The 24,693-nt window shown below is 38.7% G+C and overlaps 2 protein-coding genes across 2 annotated transcripts; one reads left to right on the top strand and one right to left on the bottom strand.

Moving 5' to 3' along the window:
• Window positions 1-1,834: 1,834 nt before the first annotated feature.
• On the top strand, window positions 1,835-4,743 carry LOC110877940 (protein FIZZY-RELATED 3). The gene is made up of 7 exons (XM_022126170.2): window positions 1,835-2,490; window positions 3,080-3,202; window positions 3,293-3,397; window positions 3,492-3,671; window positions 3,756-4,115; window positions 4,199-4,330; window positions 4,512-4,743. The coding sequence occupies exons 1-7, from the start codon at window positions 1,942-1,944 to the stop codon at window positions 4,563-4,565; spliced, it is 1,503 nt and encodes a 500-aa protein (XP_021981862.1). The 5' UTR covers window positions 1,835-1,941; the 3' UTR covers window positions 4,566-4,743.
• A 10,057-nt stretch (window positions 4,744-14,800) lies between these two features.
• On the bottom strand, window positions 14,801-18,436 carry LOC110877939 (telomere repeat-binding protein 3). Its single transcript, XM_022126169.2, has 8 exons — window positions 18,290-18,436; window positions 17,454-17,617; window positions 16,797-17,373; window positions 16,625-16,705; window positions 16,459-16,538; window positions 16,177-16,370; window positions 15,796-16,095; window positions 14,801-15,290 (listed from the first exon to the last, which is right to left on the bottom strand). Exons 2-8 carry the CDS (start codon window positions 17,535-17,537, stop codon window positions 15,029-15,031), a joined length of 1,578 nt encoding a protein of 525 aa, XP_021981861.1. The 5' UTR covers window positions 17,538-17,617; window positions 18,290-18,436; the 3' UTR covers window positions 14,801-15,028.
• Between the last annotated feature and the right edge of the window lie 6,257 nt (window positions 18,437-24,693).

The raw sequence follows: 24,693 nt of genomic DNA, 5'->3' as shown, positions 1-24,693 counted from the left end.
TCGAACAAATCCAATTTGCGGCAATAGTTGTTTTCACCTATTGGGTGAAATGGGCGGTGGAGGTAATAGTGCCAGGCAGCTTCCTGGCACTCCTCTATTGGCCCAATAAAATTACGATTTTATCCCTTTAAAATTACGATTTTGCCATCAGTGTAAAATAATTTTTTGCCCCTACTTAAAAATAAAATTACGCTTTTGCTCCCATCTAAAAATTTCAATTTTGCCCTGGGTTCAAACTTACGACCTCGCCCCGTTTAAATTTACAGTTTTGCCATTAGTTTTTCCCCTTATAATTACGATTTTGCCATCAGTTCAAAGTTATGTTTCTACCCCCACTTAAAAATAAATTTACGCTTTTTCTCCTAGTAAAAAAAATTCAATTTTCCTATCCGTTCAAAATTACGATTTTGCCACATTTAAATTTATAGTTTCCCATTAGTTTTTTCCCTCATAGCCACGTTAAGATTTTGTCCTCAAATCAAATTTACATTTTCTCCATCATTTTTGTTTGTTTTCCTGGTTAAATTACAATTTTCCCACAGTTTAAAATTACAGTCATGCCGGCAGCTGTCTGACACTCCCAGATTGGTCCATTTAATTTACAATTTTATCCCTGAAAAAAATTATGATTTCGCCCTCAGTTCAAAAACGTTTTCCCTTTGTTTTAGTTTTTTTCGCAAAAGTAGAAAACTTTTTTTTTAATTGGTTGACTCGATTTAATTTTTTTCCATGTCAAGGAGCTGCCTAACACTCGCTCATTAGTCCTGAAAAATTGCAGTTTTGCCCTGAGCCGAAAAAAACAGTCTTATCATCGTTTTAGTTTTTTTACTGACAAAATTATAGTAGTGTTTTTTTAATTGATTGAGAATTATTCAGTCATCGCGCCGCAACGCGGGCGAGGCATCACCTAGTTAAATAAACAAAATACAAAGTTATAGTAAACAAGTAGAAAGGAAAGAACAAAATGATATATGTATAAAAATTTTAATGTCCAATCCAACCCGGTAGCTGATCGGTTCAAACGAAGGTAGTTCACAAAATAAACATAACAGGCCCTATGTGTTCGGTTTTTGACCAGCCGATCTCATCCGGTTTTAAAACGCTCCACCTAGTTAACCAACGCATATCACTACATAATCTACAATAGATACGTTAACGAGTGATTAAAAAGAGAGAAAGACCCGTCCACACACCAAAATAGAATGTACATATTGGATTCATAAGTAATTTTAGGCCTTACGATACACAATAGGGATCTTCCAATTGCATTGATTATTCTTACCGAATAAAAAAAAGAGTGAATTGCAAGTTTTGTCCTTTATCTTTAGGCCATTTTGTAAGTTTTGTCCTTTATGTTTAAATTTGACGAGTTTTGTCCTTTATGTTTAAAAATCAAGCACGTTTTACCCTTTGGGCCTTAAAAATCAAGCACGTTTTCTCCTTTATGTTTAAAAATCAAGCACGTTTTGTCCTTTATGTTTAAAAAATCAAGCACGTTTTGTCCTTAAAAATAAAGCACGTTTTGCCCTAAAGGGTAAAACGTGCTTGATTTTCAAACATAAAGGACAAAACTCGTCAAATTTAAACATAAAGGACAAAACTTGCAAAATGGCCTAAAGATAAAGGACAAAACTTGCAATTCACTCTAAAAAAAAAATATTTACACACAATAATTACCAGCATAATAATAAATAAATATAATAAACAAATTTTAGCACATTGTGACAGCTAACATAATATCCAACGGCTACATTCACCTTCACAGGCTCCCAAGTCCCATCTAAACTTCTCTTACACACTTGACCGTTATATCACCCAAGATATAAATCCCAATTCGACCGTTAAACCCCAAACAAAAACCCATTTCCAAAAGGGTTTCTTTCTTTGATCAAATTCATCATCCATACTTCTCAAACCCCAATCCCCAATCTTTGAACAACAATGGATTCGAATCAAAGACGAAAGAGCGGGATCAATCTCCCCGCCGGAATGTCCGAAACCTCTCTCCGTCTCAACACCCGCTCCGGTTCCCCATCCCCATTGATCCGAACCCTCTCATCTCCCTCTCCTCGAACAATGTCGCCTCGAACCATCTCCAACTTATCCGCTTCCCCTTCCTCCAAATCCACCGGCGCCTGCAGCGATCGCTTCATCCCCTGCAGATCATCTTCCAGGCTCCACACATTCGGGTTACCCGATAAGCCATCACCTGTTAAAGAAGGCGTTGCTGGAGCTAACAACGAAGCGTATACGAGGTTGTTAAGGTGTGAATTGTTTGGTACTGATTTCGGGTTTTCTTCTCCTGCAGGTGGGACTAAAGGGTCGTCCCCGGTGGGTAGTCCGAACAGGAATATGCTGCGGTTCAAGACGGATAGCTCGGGTCAGAATTCCCCTTATTCAGGTTCAATTTTGGGGCAGGATAGTGGGTTGGGTTCTGAGTCTGTGACTCCTCCCAAGCCTCCTCGCAAGGTCCCCAAAGCACCTCATAAGGTAAACATATAAACCCTAATTTTTACTTTTTTTGGTCTTCAAGATTTCGTTAATTAGTAGTTGAAGTTTGAGAATATTTGTAACTAGGGTTTGCTTTTTTAATGATGCATTTTTGTGCTCTATAATTCTACATGTTGCGTAAACGAGCCAAGCTCACTGAATTTAAGCGAGCTCACGTGTAAAAATTTTAATAAATGAGAACGGGCCTGAGCTGAGTTTCACTTGACAAGCTCGAGTAGGCTCGCCGCTCACAAGCCTGTTATTTGTATATTTTTCTATCTGTTTATTGAATGTATATATTTAAAGAATTATTATATTGGTATTTATAAAGTTCTGATAAATTAACTAGATAATATTATATAAATTAAAAATAAGTATATAGAAAAAATAATTCTAAAAATAAAAATAAATTAAAGATAATTAAGAAACGGGGACCCCGAGCCGAGTTTGAGTTTTAAAAATAGAGTTTAAAAGGAGCCGGACACGAGCTCTCGTAGGTTAAACAAGCCAAGCCGACCTTAAACTTGCCAAGGGATGTTTCATAAATACACTTCCAATTCTCATGTTTGGATTTTGGTTTAATTATCAGGTTTTGGATGCACCATCACTTCAAGATGACTTCTACTTGAACCTTGTGGACTGGTCATCACAGAATGTACTTGCAGTTGGATTGGGCAGCTGTGTTTATTTATGGACTGCAACAACCAGCAAAGTGAGATCTCATTTCAAATCACTCGCTAACCGAAAAATTGTCTGTTAATATATTCAAACATTATTTTGACATTGTCCCATTATTTTTCAGGTTACCAAGTTGTGTGATTTGGGGCCAAACGATGGCGTCTGCTCTGTTCAATGGACCCGCGAAGGGTCTTATATATCGGTCGGTACTAGTCTTGGAAAAGTTCAGGTACCTCTTTTTTTCAACTACCATTTACATTTTTTTTTCACTTTCTTAAGATGACAATTATAAGTATTAATCAAGAATGGTTGTGTTTTGATAGGTTTGGGATGGGACACAATGCAAAAAGGTTCGGACCATGGGCGGACACCAAACACGAACCGGTGTGTTGGCATGGAGCTCGCGAATATTATCCTCGGGTAGCAGAGATCGTAACATACTGCAACATGATCTTCGAGTTCCAAGTGACTACATTAGCAAGCTTGTCGGCCATAAGTCAGAGGTGAACATTAAATCTTGATCAACACATCTTTTTATTGTTACAAAATCATATGTAAACATGAAATCTTAAATGGTTATTGTTTAGGTTTGTGGGCTCAAATGGTCACATGATGATAGAGAACTAGCATCTGGTGGAAATGACAATCAGCTTTTAGTATGGAACCAGCACTCTGCGCAACCGCTTCTGAAACTGACTGAGCACACAGCCGCAGTGAAAGCGATTGCATGGTCACCTCACCAGAGCAATCTTCTGGTCTCTGGTGGCGGTACTGCTGACCGCTGCATTCGCTTTTGGAACACCGCCAATGGGAACCAACTGAACCATGTTGACACCGGGAGCCAGGTGTGTAATCTTGCATGGAGCAAGAATGTGAATGAATTGGTTAGCACTCATGGGTACTCACAGAATCAAATTATGGTTTGGAAATATCCAACGTTGTCTAAGGTAAACATATCATTAGTTGTAAGTGTTTTTAACTTTGGTGTTTTTAAGGTTGTTATTAATTAATATTGTTTTTTTTATTTAAGGTCGCGACTCTGACTGGACACACCATGAGAGTACTGTATCTAGCAATGTCACCCGATGGTCAGACAATAGTGACGGGCGCTGGGGATGAAACGTTGAGGTTTTGGAATGTTTTCCCATCTGTGAAATCTCCGGTATGTATTCTGTTCATTTTAGATGTGACAATAATAATCTTGATTTTCGAATAAAATTATTTAAGAGGCCGGCCATCTTGGACCTATTTGACCCATTTAATTTATGGTTTCAAAATTACATTGTGTTTTGAAAGTTTAGTATAACTAGATTATTGAGAGTGTAATGTTGTTGTGTTTTCAGGCAGCTGTAAGGGACTCTGGGCTGTGGTCATTGGGAAGAACCCAAATCAGATGATGTAGAAGAAGAGTTTTGTTAAAGGAAGAAAATGAAGAGTGAATTTGAGTGTAAATTGATATACATATATATATATACACATAATATAACTTAAGATGAACATATATATTGGTTGTTTTTTTACACACAGTGGTTTCCATTGGTTTTCTTTATGTTAATGACTTTTGCACTTTCTCTGTTTTCCAAGTTCAGTTTTCGCCACTTGTATGATGTGAAATTGTAGCATGTATCCAAAAACAATGGGACATTTTCCCATTGGGGGTCACTAAGGTTCGTTGTTCAGATGTCCATGAACTCTAATTCGCGTCTGGGTCTGGTCGGAATCAAACTAAGCGAGTCTGATCTTTGAAAGGCATGTAATCGGATTTGAAAGGCTGTGAGGTTATCTGAGTTGGATTATTATACTTGCAAAAATAGAAAGGCCCAAAAAAGTGAATGGGTTTCTACTTGAAATAATTGGGTTCTATTTGAGAAATCCTTGCACAGAAAAACCCCTCAGAAAGTAAAAAAAAAAAAAAAGTAATACTAGATGGGAATAACCACTTCAACCATGTATAATATTAACTTTTACTTCAACACACATTAGGAATCAACTTTCAGTATTATAATTCCCTCTACTACGGTACTTTTTCAGGAATTTGTTTAAAAATGAGGTGGTTGTCCCCCTAGCCGATTCCACTACCCGAGCCGCATGCGGCAGTGTTGCCGTAATACCCGAACAAACCGAATGGAGTACCCATGACTTGTATCATTACCAAGGCGAAAATTTGGAAATTATTCTACTAACAAGTCATAAACTTCCCATGTAGCCTCTTCGATCGGCCGACTGCACCAACAAATCAATAACTCTAAAACAAGTTGGCCGGCTTCGTAAACCTAACAATGAGCGAGTAATGAATTAGGAGATACATCCACCTCCCAGTCTTTAGTGAATGGCAAAGGTGCAGTTGGCTGAGAAGAGAAGGATCCACGGGCACATTTGAGCATCGAAACATGGAATACCGGGTGAACTCTGGCATCGGGTGGGTAAGTCTAGCTCATAAGCTACAATCCCTACTTTGCATTTGAAGCAGTAAGGACCATAAAATCTTGGTGACAGCTTCTCAAACCTGCATTTAGCTAGGCTCCTCTGGCGGTATGGTTGGATCTTTAGAAACACATAGTCCCCACCTGAAAAGAAAGCTCCTGGTGTTTGGAGTTAGCCTGGTTACGCATACAATCTTGAGCTTTCGTAAGGTTAATACGAAGAAATTTATAGTATCTCGATCCAAAGTTGTTGCTCCAAGTCTGCATTTTTCGTTTCCCCAACAACGAAGGGAGACATAAGAGGAGGTTCCCGACCATATACGACAGAAAAAGGAGTCATGCTAGTATCTGTATTATAAGAATATTCCGCCCAAGGTAAATATGAACTCCATTTAGTTGGTTGTTCATGGGCAAAGCAATGCAAGTAAGCTTCAACACACAGATTAAGCACGTCGGTTTTCACATCTGTTTGCGGGTGGTAACTTGTACTCAATTTCAGCTTTGTTTGACTTAGCCGAAACAACTCCTGCCAAAAATTGCTCAAAAAATGGCATCCCAATCAGATACGATGGAATGAGGAAAGCCATGTAATCGTACAATTTCTTTGCAAAAAGCTAAGGCTACTCCTTTGGCAATAAAGGGATGTGATAAGGGTATAAAATGACCATACTTACTTAGGAGATCAATCACCACAGGGTAGTATCGCGTTGGAAGTTATAAATATGTTTATGAAAAGGGCCATGGAACTGGGAGTCTGGGAATGTTTCATGGGGTCAAATTTCCGAACGGAGGACCGGTTCTATCGCATCTTTGCTATGCGGATGATGTTCTTTTTATAGGCGAATGGTCGGAACACAATGTGGTCAGCTTATGCCGATTTTTAAGGTGTCTCAATTTAGTCTCCGGTTTACAAGTGAACCATAAGAAATGCCAATTGTTCGGAGTAGGAGTGGAAGAGGTGGAAGTAAATCAGATGGCGAGAACTCTAAGGTGTAAGGCGGGTGAGTTCCTGTTCCTATATCTCGGTATCCTGATTGGGGCAAATATGAAAAGGGCGAAACATTAGCAGCCAGTAGTCAATAAGTTTCATAAAAAGTTATCCTCGTGGAAGGCTAGACACCTTTCCCTTGCGGGTAGAGTGACGCTTGCAAAAGCGTTCCTCGGAAGCTTGCCTTCTTATTATTTATCTCTTTTTTCAGCTCCAAAAGTTATAAATAAAAAACTGGAAGGTTTGAGAAGGGATTTTGTGTGGGGAAAATTGGGAACGAGAAACAAAATGAGGTGGATTCGGTGGGAAAATATGATAAAACCAAAGACTCACGGGGGATTGGGATTGGTGGAATTGAACACTTCAATATTGCCATGCTCTCCAAATGGTGGTGGCGGTTCAAGAATGACCCGACCCAACTTTGGGCAAAGGTTGTGGCGGCCATCCACAAAACGACAAAGAATTGCAAGTTAATTCCGGTTAAGAAGACAGTACCGGGGGTGTGGAAGGACATATGTGTGGTCGAGGGAACCTTATTTAAACTTGGTATTTGCATACAAGATAAACTTAAGGTTGAAGTTGGGGACGGGGCGAACACGCGGTTCTGGCTGGACCGTTGGGTCATAGGAGAACCTCTCAAAGACGTTTTTCCAGGTCTTTTCCGTATGGTAGCTGATAAATTTGCGAGTGTAAAGGCGTGTATGAAGATTATAGGTGCAACGACACAATGGGCCTGGGCTGAAAGCCCAGCCGCAATTAGCGAATGGCTGCAGCTGGGGATGCTGATGCGGTTGCTACACCAGTTTAAGGCGGGTAGCGGTAGAGATAAATGGAAATGGGATAATAACTTTGGTTACGAATTCTCGGTAAAAAGTATCAGGCTAGATATTATCACTAAGAATGTTACCGAGGAGAAAGTGCGGTGGAACCCGTGGGCTCCTCCTAAATGCAACGTGCTTCAATGGTGAGTCATGCTGGGGAAGGTTGCAGCCAAAGACGAACTTATTGCTCGTGGAATCAGCCTGTTAAGTGGCACTTGTGACAGATGCGGGTTTGGCTGCGAAGACGCAAACCATATTTTCGTGAATTGTATGCTTGCAAGAAGTATATGGTGGGAGATGTTTGTGTGGGTTCGCGTCCCTTTTCCTGTAGATGTGAACAACCTCAAGGATCTTCTGGAAGTGGTACATAAGAGTCCCGGGTCTGGTTTATGAAAGCGGCTCGTGACCACGGTGGCATGTGCCACCCTTTGGAGAATATTGGAGGCAAGAAATAAAGAAGTTTTTGAAGGGAAGTTCATCCAACCTCGGAAGAGAGTCGATTTTACAAAGAAGACGCTTATGTTTGGGTGAGCCAAAGATCAAAAGTCACAAACTTAACCTGGGAAAAATGGAAGGCCTTTGATGTAGCAGATTGTATTTAAGTGTTGGTCTTTGTTTTGGGGTTTTCGTTTTGTATTTTCAGCCCCTTGCTGGCTCTTTATATTTATATATAAAGCGATTTGTCGTTAAAAAAAAAAAAGAAAGATTCCTTTTGAGTTAATTATATGCTCTAAAAAAACCACCAGTGATTTCCTAAAGCAACAATTAGAAAGCTTGGCATAAAAATGATTACTATGAAGCAATTCCAAGGCTATTGTCAAATGATTCAAGTGTTGCTCCATATCATGGCTGTAACTCAGAATATCATCAAAGAAAACCAGTGTAAAACGCCTTAAAAATGTCTAAATCATTCATCACACCTTGGAAGGTGGCAGGTGCGTCCGTTAAGCCGAAAGACATGACCTTAAATTCATAGTCCACCAAGTGGGTTCTAAAGGCTGTTTTCTCCACATCATGTTCATGTGGCAGTCCAGTCATCTAATGAGCATTATTGGGCCTTTTGAATAAATGGGTGTAGTGGGATAATGCTTTCACTCTTATACATTATGCAATCATTACCCAATTATTATTTTTTTTTATTTTTAAAACTAATAATATTTTATTAATTAAATAAAAATTACATAAATAATAAAACACATAAACATAATACCACTCGTCTTCGCTTTCGCCATTCCCGTCATCTTTGTCTTCCTCGTCATCCGATTCTTGCTCTCCCTCGTTTGGAATATGCCGAACCGACCACGCGTGTTCAACCAAATCAACCGCTAACGCATTATGTGCGGGTTCAGAGCGCATTTCATGTGCATTCTTCACTCTTTCTTCCATTGTTGCTTGAGGATACTCCTGAACGTCTTCCGGTACATAGTTCTAGCATATTGCTCTTCCTTCGTCTTCCAAAATCATATTTATGCATGATTATACAAGCGTACATAGCATCTCTCATTTTTTCTTTGCTCCATGCACGACCCGCTCTTAAAAAAGAGCTTACTTTAAAAATGTTCCAGCTTTCAAGAAGATGATCGATGATAAGACATTTTAGAGATATAGGTTTATTGTTAGGAATTTTTCGTTGAGATGTATAGATTTGTTTTAGAGGACAGGGGGTGGCACGTTATTTTAGCGTGATAGAATTCTATCACGCGTTATAAAAGAGAGCACACCGTCGCCTCCATTCCCTTCACGCGTTATAAATTCAACGCGTTGAGTTTATCACGCGTTGATTTCAAAAATGTGACCGTTTATTTTTTAACCGTTTGGAACCTTTTTTTACCGTTTGATTAATTGTTTGAGGGTTTTTTATATAAATCCAAATTATTCCCCCCATTCAATAAAAAAACTCTCCAATTCAATTCCAAAACTCTCTAAATTGAACTCAAAAACTCAAAAATAATACAACAAACATGGAAGGATCAAGCAAGAGAGGTGGGGGTTCGAAAAAAAGAGGTTCGGGTACGAAGAAAAATCCCGTAAGACCCAAGGTTCGAGCGAATCTTGGCGAGCCGACGCGCTTTAGGTTGCAAGACGAACCCAACCAAGTCCCACCCTTTCAAACCCAACAATATCCACCCTTTCAATCGCAAACGTATCAAAACCAACCCTTCGTCCCACCGTTTCAACCTCACCAATTTCAACCCCAAACATATCAAACCCAACCCCACACACTCGACCCACTACTAGAAGACAACACCCTCATCCATCATTTTGCAAACGCGTATCGTGAAGCACAACAAAGTCTTGACGACGATGAAGATGATGATTACGTTCAAGAACAACAAGAAGAAGAGGAAGAGGAAGAAGAAGAAAATGATGACGTTCAAGAAATCGTCCCAATCGTCCCAACCGTCCGACAACAATAGACGAGCGAGGAGGAGGTGTCCTTGGTGAAGGCGTACTTGCACATATCGGAGAGCAGGAAACATGCCAATGAGCAAAGAAAGGATACCTTTTGGAGACGGGTCATTATTCATTTTAGGCAACTTCCCGGTGCAAGGATACGAAACATGGACCAAATGACGTCGAAATGGACGGATTTGAACGGGAAAATTAGTAAGTTCAACGCTTGTTTCATTCAAAAGGTATGTTTTTTTATAAAGTTAACTCTTATTTAACAAAAAAAACTGTTTTTTTTTTAAAGAAACTGTTTAAAAAAAAAAAAAAAAAAACCGAAAACAGTTTTTTTTTTTTTATAAAAAACAGAAAACAGTTTTTAAAAAAAACATAAAACAGTTTTTTTTTTATAAAAAACAGAAAACAGTTTTAAAAAAAAACAGAAAACAGTTTATTTTTTTATAAAACAGAAAACAGTTTATTTTTTTTAAACAGAATACTGTTTTTTTTAACATAATTTTTTTTAAATACATTACCTTTTTATATTTTTTGTAGAACCGAATGTCACACCCTGGCTTTGCGGAAGCGTGGTTAATTTGGTGTGACTTCTTAATACCATAGCTTAATCATAACAAAGCTATATGAATTAAAAACATGCAAGATCATCCATTAAGTTTTGAAAATCAAATACAATACCATTGTCTTAACGGGAAAACACCCTAACAACCATAACATTGTTCAACAACACAAACATGACATAAACACAGTTTAAGGACTGTGACTTGTCCAGGAAAGAGTCACATTCCCTAAACCCCGGATGACCTCGTACTAGTGCAGCGGGAAAACGTGCCATACCGTGCCAGATCCCTTAGTTCCCTGAAATACATGTAAGTTGAAAAATCAACAATAATGTTGAGCGAGTTCATGTGTAAGTGAGTAAATAAACCTTTGTATTTATCAAAATCCTGGTATGTAGCAAATAAGGAAAAAGAGATCACCAATGGTTTGCAAGGCCATTGATATGTGTGAAATGCAAGTAGGAAGGCTCAAACCTAGCAGATTTATGCGTCGGGTACAAAGTCATCCCGAGGTCCATTATGCTGGGCCTGGGACTGGGCTCGCTACACCCAAATAGATCTATCGCTCCTGCCCCTCGGTCCTACCCTGAGGATTAATGACCTCAAGTTTCCGCCTACCCATTCACATGATCTAAATAGTAACCCTCCTTACGCTAACCATACCATGTATAAAGTATTCATAATCAAAGTAACATGTATTTCACCCCCGCAGTTTAGAAAATTGAAAACAGTTAAGAGAAAAGGGGGACATGAACTCACAGTCGGTGCGTCTCTACCAAGTATACTCCAAGTCAAGCAGCTGTGCAACGACCTACATTTACTAGCTCTATTAGACGGACGGCCGTGCCTTAGCTTTATGGTTTAGGTTTTTGGGATATAGTTAGACAACTATTTCGTGTTTACATTCCGTATATACTTGGTAATTATTCTCCTTCCCAAGGATGGGGGATTTAATACATGTGTGTTCGTATATCTTGAAAATATATTATTAAGTCTCACTTAATTTATATTTACTTCTAATTCCCAAAATATAAATATTTTTCTCAAAAATATTATATTTTTACTTCACAAAATTCTCCCAAAATAATACTTTGTCAAACATACGCGTTCATAAATATTTCCGTGAATTGCGTAAGTTACGTTTTAACGATCGAGTGGTAATAGTGATTACCGGTGTAACTTATATATTTATCGTGAAAGCGTTCGTATTATTTTGGATTCGTTAACGTTCGATAATATTATTTTTACTCTAAAATAATATTCATACATTTCTCAAAATAAGTATAAACACGCATCAAGTGATTTATGAAAAATATATATATTAAATATATATTTACTAAGTTTTATTTTGTGAAATCTCACCTCCGATAATTTTATAAATAAATTCGTGGCGAAACTTATATATTTTGAAAACATGTCAAAAAGTATTTCTAACACTTATAGTGAAAATATTTTCTAAGTGTTAGGTTTTTAGAAAAATTTCGCCAGAATTTCCTCTGTAACTGGAGGTGGCCACGCTTTCAAGCGTATCATTTTCTTTTACAAATCAATTCAACAATTTCTTTATTCGATCAAAACAATATTCAACACACAAACTAGTTAACAATTATGTAAATCGCATAAATCACATGAACTTGTAGTTTTCTAAAATTATAGTGTAAATCTCATCACTTTTAGCAGATCTTTATATAAATTAGTCCGGCTTCGTAAAAACCCCGTTTTTATAGAAATTCCGTCTTTACAACTTCTCGTCATCTTTTACAAAAATTGTTATTTTGTCGAAACTTTGCGTTACACAAGTGTTTACACACTTGTGGTTTATAAAAATCATACTTGTTAGTGTAAGATCCGTTTTTAGAAAAACATGATTTTCTTGACACTTGGTCCATTAAAAATACCACTCGTAGATCCGTAGATCTACTAGTTTTAAACATTATTTTATAAGTAAGAACACTTTTACACAAGTTCATGATTCGTGTGTGGTAGAGTTTCACCCTTTAACCCTTGTTTCATTCAAAACAACCTTATGTCATGATCCATGATCATAACCAACCCGGGTTAAATGATGATCCGAGCTACCACAACATAGATCGGGTCCAAATATCCACACAAAATAAATACTACAACATTTACACACCATATGAGCTTTTAACCATCTTTATTTGTGTTTTTAGTAGACTTTGAAGTATCAACTTGTAAGATTTCGAGTTTTAATCGTTACACATCATATTAACCACTTCAAAATAGTTCAAGAAAGTGTTTTGAGTGACATACCACTAGCTCGAGGCTAGGGAAGAATCTAAGCACAAATAGGGTGGATAAAAGCTAGAGAAAGAAGTCCTTCGCCTTCCGGTTGCACCAAACCTCCTAATACGTGACCATTGATGCTTGTATGTTCTTGAAATGTGAAGATGGAACTCGAAAATGGATGATGGATGGCTAGGGGAGTTCGGCCGAAGCCTTTAGAGAGCAAGAGAGAGGTGTGTGTGTTGTAAATGGAATGTGAATGTTCTAATGTATAACCTCTACTACTTATAGATAAACATAAGATTAATGTCCAAGAGTCCTTGTGTCACAAAGATATTAAGCATTGTTGATTAAAATAATCAAAAGGAACTAAGTGTGTTCCCCCTCTAGTTGGGGCCGGTTAGCAAGGGGGGGGGGGGGGGGGTTCTAGTTTGTTTCCAAGTATTAGTTAGCTTAGGGTTAGGTTAAGTAAGTTAGTTAGGTACTTAACCCGGTTAGTTGTGTGATGTGTTTTATGGCGAGTGTTAGGGTGTTCAGGGACCCTAACTGGCTCAGAAAAAGATAAATAATGTTTATGGCCATATTTTCATGTCCCGGGTAAAGTCCGGTTGTTCGGTTGGATAGTAATCCGTTAAAGCGCTTAACAAAGCTTTTAAGTGTCGTTAATGCCATTTTTAGTGACACATCTTATTCCCGACACTTTGGAAAGTGTCTAGTAATATTTTTCTCATGTTTTGGCACTTAACTAGCCAGCTAGAAGCTGAATTGTTCATTAAAGTGCTGTGTTTTGTGCTCAGTGTACGTTTTAGGCACATCCAGTCACTGTATCTTATTCCGAGAGACGCAGTTCTACAATCCTTGTATCCCTACACTCACTATGGGTGTAGTAAAATATTTCTGGCTCATACAGGCCTTAGAGGCAGTGTCTGCCTGATGCTGGCTTTATCAGCATGATCAATAGGTTATCCGTTTGTAGTGCTACTGTGCTTTTGTGCATCATGTTTGTCACTGAGGTTCAGCATGTAAATAATGTAGTGACGGTATGTAAAGTATGATGCAGGGATATACAAGTATCAGGAATCAAGTAGCAGTTCATCAGTAATTTCAAGTAAGCACAGTAATTAAGCAGCAATTAATTATTAATTAAACCGTACGGATACCTGGTTTAGTGAGGGTTGTCACACCGAAACCCACAAAGTGGAGCGAGCGAGGCGACAATCATGCGACAAGCCACCGAAATGTATTGCGATGTCTACAAAAAGAGGAGTTTTCCACACGTGGCGGCATGGGATGTTGCAAGAAATCACCCGAAGTGGGTCCCGGTTGAGTTGGTTGACATGCGTGGTCCTACCGCTCCAAAAAAACGAGGAGGTTTGAAAAGATCAAAGACATCCGATTCGGGGAACTACACGACTTCCGCGTCGGATAACTTGCCTGAAATGAACTTAAACGACGACCCCCTTGACGAACCCGATCAACCCGTTGACGACCCCGTTGAAGAAGATACACCTACAAGGCCACGCCGCAGGAGAGGTGGTGAATCGTCAAGCAAAGGGAAGGAAGCGGTGGCGGAGTCGATCTTTAGAATCGAAGAGGAGAAAAATGACCCGATACAAGAAGGCCGAAGAAAGAAAAGATATAATTATGTCTGCAAAAGTTGAACGCGAGCAGGCATACAAGGAACACTTGAAAACGGTTGAAAGACAAAATGATTTAAAAATCTTGTGTGAAAAGCACAACCATCTCGACGAACCGTTCAATTCTAATTCAACAAAAGCGCGAGATTTGCGCAAAGTGGGGTTGGGAGATGTCACCCGTTTAGTTTTTTTTTCCAATGTTTACTTGTTTTTTTTTTTTTATTTTGCTATGTAATTTATTTTTTAAGTTTAATGAAATTTATATTTTAGTGTTTTATTGTTAATTTCTAATTTTAAAATGAAAATTAAAAAATATTTGAGAGTGATAGAATTCCATCACTAGTGATACCACCCCCACTACAATTCTATCACTACTGATAGAATATTGGGTGATGACATGGCATGATTTGATTGGATAGTAGAAGTGATAGAAATCTATCACTAGTGACCACCCCTCCTCCCCTTAGCTTTGTTTTGGTATATGTTAATATTTTGTTTGCCTTTTATATCAAGCGTCAGTACTTTCTACCTTCACAAGGTCTTCTTAAAGTGGACCCGAAATTTTCGGTTATTAAAAATCCGAAAACCGAACCGTCGATTTTTGTTTCTGTTTGGTTTTTTTGATTATTTCGGTCACGGTTCGGTTATTTCTATTTTCTGCTCACCCCTGATACAAACTAGATAATAACACATAAACAACCCTGTTTAATGTCCTGTTTTCCCATGTTTCTTGACATTTTTTCTCTAAATTTTGTACATTCCATCTCTGACCAACTTTTCAGATGCCCACAAACTCTACACTCGAACCACCCAGAATTCCAAGCGGTTCGGTCTTGTGCTTGAGTTGTTTAACCTTATGGTTAGACCAATACCCGTGTGCAGCCAGGACCCGGTCCAACAAATCCTGCGGCACGGGCTCACCCCTTCTCTGCTGAGGTGAGATGTTTGCTGTGTGAACCAGTGTTTTCCACTTGTCCTTTAAGTCCACATACGTTCTATGATCCGCGCCATCAAACGCACGCAACTTAACATCACGCCATCTGCAATATTTAAAAAGACACGCGAATTAATATTTAGTAAGCTTATCTACGTTGCATGCTTTCATTTAGAGGTGGCAGTTTCCGGTGCATACAGCCTTCGACATCGCTTTGTTCAAAGATTTTTTATTAGGTCTATAATTATGTTGTCTTTGTAATCATACCTAATATGTTGGTTATTGGACAAAAAAATTGTTTTGTGGGTCAACCACCCCAATGCTACCAGGCCTGTTTTGACCCTAACCTATTTTGACATGTTTCGACCCGAACCCATTTTGGCCCGTTTCAGTCCGAACCCATTTTGACATGTTTTGACCCGAACTCATTTTGACCCGTTTCTACCTGAACCCATTTTGACATGTTTCGACCCAAACCCATTTTGGCCCGTTTCGACCCAGAACCATTTTGACCCGTTTCGACCCGAACCCATTTTGGCCCGTTTTGACCCGAACCCATTTTGACCCGTTACGCAAGCCGACCAAACCACCTTTGTAAGCGGGTGTCATACCTTCCAGTGCCAAGCGTTTCAACTGCTTCAACAAGTGCTTCTACTTCCGTTACAGAAAACGGTCTCCTAATTCTTCTACATTGTGTAACTTCTGATTTCTTAATCGGTTTGTAGTTAATGGGGACAGCTAGCACAAGCGCGTTGGAATCCGCCGCTTTTTCTTCTGTTAGTATTTCAGTTTCTAAAGGTACAATTTCATGATTCTTATCAACACACTTGTCTAACTCTAAACTAGTTTCCGGAGGATGATCTAGTGAACCGTTTGAAAATCCCACATCCAGAACGGGACCGGCTGTACAGCTGGCATTTATAAAACAATTTCCGTTTAATAAAACAGTTCCGAAAGATCTATCAATGATAAATCATATATAGATTTATTACCTTGACGGCTCTCGACTAATGTCGTTTGGTAAACTAGGCTCCAATGTAAATCCTAAAGTGTCGAGGTCACGATTCACTGAAATACCGATTTGTTTTAGCGTTCTATTGTTGTCTTTGACCTTTTTGCCCTCGAGAGTCATCCCAACACGTAGTTTGCCTCCTAGATATGTTCTAATAGCCTCCATAACTAGCCTCTATTACGGGAAATTTTCTTTTAATGAAATTGTACAAAATATTTATAAAAAGACACGAAAAGAAAAAACATGTTCGTTATGAACATACCTTTAGTGAACCTATAGTCGCGTTCTCTGGTATCTCGATATAAAGTTCGGGCACTTTAAAGGAATTTATGCTAAATTTCACTGTACAATCAGAATTCATAATACAATCGGTTAGCCAAATAATCGAAATTAAATAAAAAATAAAAAACTTTAAAAAGAGAAAGGACCTTTATTTTTCTTATTTTCATATGAAGATTTTGGCCTATGATGAAATAACTTTCTCCTTTTGTAAGCAGCCTCTATTTGACCTATTTCGGCACCAAAAACGATTTTAAAGATATAATTAGAAAGCGATGATATTTATAACATAAGAAGTTACTAAGGAGAATATTCACTTACTTGTAGGGTTAGTGAGTTCATAATCTTTTGTTAGAGTTACTTTTCGGTATCTAGAAGTCAACATCTTTCTTATTCTTCTATATCCGGCTTGTGAGCGTGACCGTGACCTAAATGCCCTCATTCGGGCCCCACGGCAATCGGGTCTAAACGAATTATCATCATCATCTGTAATACCCGTCTTTACATTTCCCCTATGTTTCGAGAAACATGAAACGGGGTTCTTATATAAGGGTAGATCTACATTTACACTATTGACGATTCTAACCTCGGAAACATGTTCCAAACCAGAATCGTTACCAGATTCCGGTGACGACTTCAAAGGAGGATCTAATTTCAATGTTAGATTAGACTCACTCTCTGTAGAGCTTCCATGATCAAAATGGTTTGACTTTACATCGTTGACTTTGACTTCAATGTCTTCTCGCTTGACAATAGGAAACGTAGCCTGTTCTTTCGGTTCTTGACCAATGCTTGACGTAGAACTCTCACTCTCCTGCAACAACTTGTCGGCTACGGCTGCCAACAATTCAAATGCGCATAGTTTGCTACCATCTGAGGATCTTTTATGCGGACTCTTCTAAAGAAAAAAAAAGATATGTTTTTAGTCAATCTTGTTATAGGAAAACCGTGTTGAATGAAACGAAACGATATGCTTACCCTTAAAGATCTTGGAGCTTTAGGTATGACGGAGGATTGGAAATCGTCACGTGGTCCATGATATATACTCTTCTTTGACACCATATCTTAGTTATACATGCCAAGAAGTGATTATCAAACATTCATACACAATGCATAACCGAACCGAACCAAATCGAGCCCACCTGTTGTTTAATAAGTATAGAGAGTCAGACATACTTCCTTTTTAAGAGAAGGGTCCAAATTAACTCATCATAACAAACAAAATCTCTTATTTTCTAATCAATTAATCAAATTTACACATCATAACAACTCAATTTCATAAGATGAATGAAACATTTGTAGCACAAATCTTTTGAAACACTTCCAACAAATTAAACAAAAATGGAAAATAAACAAGAAGTAAAATAATAAACCATGTAACTTCAATTAATTTAATCACTTCTACAACACCTCCACAAAAAAACATAACTAAACTAAATTGACAGAAAAAAAAAATGTAACAATTTCAGCATATTTCTTTTAAAACACCTCCAACAAATGAAACAAAAATGGAAAAAAAAAACAGTAAGTATAATAATTTCAGCGCCAAACACAAAGCAGATCGAAAATTTGAGACATAAAAAAATGTATCATAAAAATCAGACAAAAAATAATAATAAATTATACCAAATCCGATGAAATCTCTAAATTTGGGGCGAAATTCAGTGAAACAAAAAACCATAAAAAAAATTAGCTTAAACCCAGCAGAGATCGGATCAAATCTCGGATGAAAAACACAAAAAAAAGCATAATAATAATAACAAAAAATCATGGCGAATTATGAGGAAGAAAACACAGAGATCGGGTCAGATTACCAGATTTAGATTACTATGGAGACAAATTTGACGAGAAAACTATGGGAATTTTGAGGATGAAATTTGTGGGGAAGAAATTGAGAGAGATTAAACAATGAGAAATTTGGAAATTCTGAGAAGGAAAGAAACCGCTTAAACCCCTGAGAGGGTGGTTTTGTAATTAAGTGATGGTATCAAGGGTGTGAAGGTAATTTTGTAAGGTTTATAAAATTAGAAACAGGTATGGTTCAATCACTCTAGGGTGTTTGAGTCATTCTCTACCCAATAATAGCATGTCATGTCAACTATTTATTCTACTCCCCATTTTACACTCAATCACTAGGTATGGTTCAATCACTCTAGGGTGTTTGAGTTATATATTTTTTATTTCTAGAAATTATTCATAAATAAATAAAACATTTTTTTAATGTAAATAAAGGTACTTTTAATTAAAAAAAACACGTTACATAAAATTAAAATAAATAACATGACATTAAAATATAAAAATAAATTTAAAAAAAAAACTTAATTTAACTATTCGTCGTCGGAATCCGCCAAAATGTGGGGTAAATATTGTTCTCCAAGATGCTCCACAAGATCATATTTTAGTCTATAATGCGTATCTTTATCAATGAGCTCGTTATAAGCAGTGTCTTCGAAAACGGGCTCGACTGGAGGATCACGAATATGTACCGGTGCAATCGCATTTCCGTCGTCTTTTAGAATCATATTATGCATAATAATGCACGCATATACGACACTCCTAATCTTTTTAACACTCATAGCACGCATCGGGCGATGAAGTATATGCCATTTTTCCTTTAAAACACCAAAAGCCCGCTCCACGTCTTTTCTTGCCGCCTCGTTGTAACACCCCGTGCTTCGAAAGTCAAAGTCAAGATTGAAGTCAAAGGAAGAAAAGATTGCTAATTGCGATCTGTCACTCCTTGCTCAACTACTGTTTTGACTTCTTTGACTTGTAGATAGTCTATTTATTTTATCGCATTAGTTGTATTATGTGGAGTACTTGTTAATAATCGAGATTAATCGCTGTTTATCGCATGTTTTGTCGCTTTATCACTCTATCGCTTATCGCATCGCTTCGCAGCCCGAATTATGCGTTCTGGATATTGTTTTACATGTGTGTGCTACTTACACCGAACTCTAACCGTCGGAGCCACTCGATCGGATGGCCACCCGATCGGACAACCATCCGATCGGTGACCCATCCTATCCTTCACACTTTCCTTTTTGGGAAACCCTATAAATACCCTCAAACTGTCACATCACTTGGTGTGACAGCCTCTCACTCGACCAGCTCGCTCCAGCCTCTATTTCTCTCGATTTCTCGTGATTCTTGTAAGTTTTCAACCTAAATCTTGTACTTTCTTGATTTACACGCACTCCTACACCTTCCTATCTTCTGAATCTTAACTTTTAACTGTGAAATCATCGGATTTGAGGTGTTCTAGGATGATGTCATCATGGAGTTCTTATGAACTTCATGTTTTGGCTTCAACCCACCAAGAACAACTTAGATCTGAATGATTTCCACACGAATAAACAAAGATCTGAACATATTCATGGTGAAGAAGGATTGAAAGATGGTTTCTAACTTTCTTTCAACTCTTTTACACTCAATGCACTCAAAACCGATAGAATCGGAGCTTGTTCTGATCTTCTACTTCTTTATAGTGATGTGTTGGTCCAAGATCTGGATTCTATCCAAGAGATTACTGATTACGGGTTAAACATGAAACACCGTCTCGAATAGTTAACTGGTCGGACTAAGGTGGTTCCTGTCCGATCGGGTCACTAAGTCTTGACGAGGTTTCTGTTGTTTGGCACGTTATCGTACCGTCACGAGAAAACCGCAAAACTACCGAAAACAACCAAGTAACAAGACGATCAGGCCGCCGGGACAGATTTCCGTCTGATCGGATTGCCACCCGATCGGACAGCCACCCGATCGGCTTGCACCTTGGTCCCACACTTAACTTCTATTTTCACTTTTGAGGTTTGAACATCGAACGGACTGCCGTCCGATCGAATTGCCATCCGATCGAGCGACCACCCGATCATGTGATGTTTGGACTTCAACACTTAAACAATTTTCAACATGTTCAATGCACGAACAGTGATCAACGGATTGCCACCCGATCGGATTGCTATCCAATCGAGTGACAAACTGCTGTGAACTTTTTCTCACTAAAGTGTCCTACCAATCGGATCGTCGCCCGATCGAGCCGCCATTCGATCGACCGACCTGAAGGGTAGAGATACTTCTCTGTTTTCAAAATGCTACAACGAAAACTTCAAAAGGCAAACCATCATACACAAACACATCAGATGACAACCCAATCGAATGGTCACCCGATCGGATGACCATCCGAACGGATTGTCATCCGATCGACCGGCCATCCGATCGGATTATCGTCCGATCCATTGACATTTGCACTGTTTTACGCGTCACTCATCGTTTATGCTATCGTTAATTGTTTAGACTAATCTCTCTTGGCGCTCCCTTCAATCCAAGGATGTGTTTACTTGTTAAACACAATCTGTGAGTATACTCGATCCCTTTTTGCTTTATGCACTTTTGGGTGTTACATACGTTATCTATATTCAAATCACATCTATCACACAACGCAAACACTATTTATACGCTAACCGCTATCACATGTTATACGTGACTCGATGAATGCCTGTTTGTTATGTTAACACATTGATTGCTGTCTACCTGCCTTAGCAACGATAGTACTATAGTTTGGGCTCAGCACCTGTCATGGACAGGGTTGTTAAGGATATTACTTCACGTGTTCGCAGTGGTGAACATGTGTTGCGCACTCATTACTCGCAATCAACTCGCAGTCATTGGTATTGATAGAATCTTTGTCGATAACTTACATGCTTCACATTCTACGTTGTACATGCTTGTTATGCGTAAACTATTTCGAACTCTATTATGTTATTATCAAACTTGTATGCTCACCTTTACACTTTGTGTATTGACCTTTATTTTAACGTATGTGACAGGTGTTTAGGATGCTACTTGCTAGGATGCTTGCTCTGTGGAATCAAGTTAGGAAGAGTCTAGAAAGAAACAAACAATTTATCTTTATTTGAAATCTGAGTTGTCAGAACAGAACTACTTGTCTTGATTTTGTATGTAATAACTATGCTACTTCTTATGTCACGGTATGGGACGTGATGCTTTAAAAAATTGGTAACCGTAGTTGTTATGGAAACTTCTGGACAATCTGTTTCTATAACACCCCGTGTTTCGAAAGTCAAGGTCAAAGTCAACATTGAAGTCAAAGGAAGAAAAGATTGCTAATTGCGATCTGTCACTCCTTGCTCAACTGCTTTTTTGACTTCCTTGACTTATAGATAGTCTAATTACTTTGTTACGTTAGTTGTATTATGTGGAGTACTTGTTAATAATCGAGGTTTAATCGATGATTATCGCTTGTTTTATCGCTTATCGCAATCGCATTCGCAACTCGAATTATGTGTTCTAGGTATTACATGTGTGTGCTAATTATGTGTTACCTGTGCATGTTTATTTATGTTTATGTTGTGGTGATTAATCCAAACGCAATCGCAACGTTATCGCAATCAAATCGCAAACGCTAAACGCAAGTTATTTAGGATGATTATATGTTAGATATAGTAGTTGGGATTAAAAGTAATTTGAAGGGGAAACTCTATCGCATTGCAACGCTCAACACGCGAATCGAAACACCAAAACTCGTAACACCAAACACTCAAATCGAGTGGCCAACCGATCGAGTTGCCACCCGATCGGGCTGCCACCCGATCGGCCAGCCACTTCCCCACTTTCCTTTTATGGAAACCCTATAAATACCCCTCATATGTCACAGCAGTTGATGTTGACAACTCTCACTCGACCCAGCTCGCTCCAGCCCGCTTTTCTTCTGATTTCTCGCGATTCTTGTAAGTTTTTCAACCTAAATCTTTTACTTCCTTGATCTACACGCACTCCTACACCTTTCTATCTTTTGAATCTTAACTTTTAATCGTGAAATCACTAGATTCAAGGTGTTCTAGGATGATGTCATCATGGTGTTCTTATGAACTTCATGTTTTGGCTTCAATCCACCAAGAACAACTTAGATCTGAACGATTTCCACATAGATAAACAAAGATCTATCATAGATCTGAACATATTCAAAGTGAAAAGGATTGAAAGATGGTTTCTAACTTTCTTTTAACTCTTTTACACTCAATGCACTCAAAACCGATAAAGTCGGACCTTGTTCTGATCTTCTACTCCTTCTTGTTGATGTATTGGTTCAAGATCTGGTTCTAACAAAGAGGCAACCGATTCCGTGTTAAACATGAACTACCGTCACGAACCAGTGAACGGGTCGGATTTGGGTGATTCATGTCTGTTCGGCTCACAAGGGTCCTAACAAGGTTCTGTTGTTTAGCACGTAATCACGCTGCCTCGAACAAAACGCAAACTACCAAAACGACCAAGTATCAAGACGATCAGGCTACCGGGGCGGATTGTCGTCCGATCGGACTGCCGTTCGATCGGATTGCCACCCGATCGGGTTGCACCTTGGTCCCACACTTAAGTTTTATTTCAACTTTTGAGGTCTTGAACATCAAACGGACTGTCGTCCGATCGAATTGCCATCCGATCGTATTACCACCCGACCATGTAATGTTTGGACTTCAACACTTAAACAATTTTCAACATGTTCAATGCATTGATTGCCACCCGATCGGATTGCAATCCGATCGAGTGACAAACTGTTGTGAACTTGTTCTCACTGAAGTGTCTTACTAATCGGATTGTCGCCCAATCGGACCGCTGCCCGATCGATCGATCTGAAAGGTAGAGACATTTCTCTGTTCCCAAAATGCTACAACGAAAACTTCAAAGTACAAGCTATCATACACAAACACATCCATCCCAATCAAGGCAACAATCCAATCGAATGGTCACCCGATCGGATGACCATCCGAACGGATTGTCACCCGATCGACCGGCCATCCGATCGGATTGCCATCCGATGCCACCCGATCGGTTTACCGTCCGATCTACTGACACTCTACACCGTTTTACGCATCGCTTATCTTTTATGTTATCGTTCTGATCAGGCTAAACTCACTCTAGCGCTCCCTTCAATCCACCATCGTTGTGAGTATACTCGAACCCTTTTTGCTTTAGGCATTTTTGGGTGTTACATACGTTACTTATTCTAAATCACATCGAACACACTACGCAATACTTTAACGCTAACCGTTACTGCATGTTATACGTGACTCAATGAATGCTTGTTTGTTGTGTTTACACATGGATTGTTGTCCACCTGCCTTAACAACGATAGTACTATAGTTTGGACTCAGCACCTGTTCACTCAGGGGTTGTTAAGGACAATTAATAACATGATTCACAGTGGTAAACATGCATTACGAACTGCCTTGCGCAGTCAACCCGCAGTTATTGGTATTGATAGGATCATGTCGATAACTTACGTGCTTCATTTCACGCTGTGTATGTGCTGGTTATGCGTAAACGATTTCGAACTTTATTATATCTATTAAACTTGTATGCTCACCTTTACACTATGTGTATTGACTTTTACTTTAACGTATGTGGCAGGTGCTTAAGATGTTAGAATGCTTGGCTTGCTGTGAAATCGAGGCTAGGAAAGAGTCTAGAAACGAAGACAATTTATTTTATTTAAATCTGAGTTGTCGGAACATGTTTTTGTTTGAAGAATATCTATGTCTGTAATAACTATATTATCTTATGGGTCATGGTATGGGACATGATATTTAAACTATTCGGTAATTTAGTCGTTATGGGATTTCTTTGAACAATCTGTTTCGCTCAGTGCCGCGCCCCGATGATTCCGCCATCGGTTGGGGTGTGACAGCTTGGTATCAGAGCCATAACTATAGGGAATTAGGCAAGACTCGACCTAGTCCGGGTCGATGTCTTAGAACAACCTAGTCTATAGTCTAAGTACCAACAGACCGACTTGTGCAAATCCTTATGGGTTTTGTACGAGCTTATTTGCTATCTCTCGCTATTCTCGCTTACACTACACTATCACTGCACTCTAATTTTCAAAATGAACGAGTGATTAGGTCGAGATTAGGTGTGAAAACCGCAAACTCTCGACTCAGTTACTTGTTTAACCCGCATTTTTAGCTATAAACATGAGAAATTGCGTTGAACCAGGAGTGAAATCCATACTTTGACGCATAATTCTTCCTTATTTTATCAAAACAGGAACATTGTTGGTAAGTCAGGGGTGAAACCTGAACCTTGACGACTTGTTCTGATTTCCATTTTGATTTTTACAAAATTCTCACCAAGGTCTCGATGGATTCCAAGGACTCGAGTGCTTGAACAACCAAAAGGATGAGTGCCATTCACCGCA

The sequence above is a fragment of the Helianthus annuus genome, chromosome 9 (genome assembly GCF_002127325.2).
Source record: "Helianthus annuus cultivar XRQ/B chromosome 9, HanXRQr2.0-SUNRISE, whole genome shotgun sequence".
Taxonomy (NCBI): Eukaryota; Viridiplantae; Streptophyta; class Magnoliopsida; order Asterales; family Asteraceae; genus Helianthus; species Helianthus annuus.
Note: the sequence above shows the minus strand (reverse complement) of the source record. Positions and strands in the feature narration are given on the sequence as shown.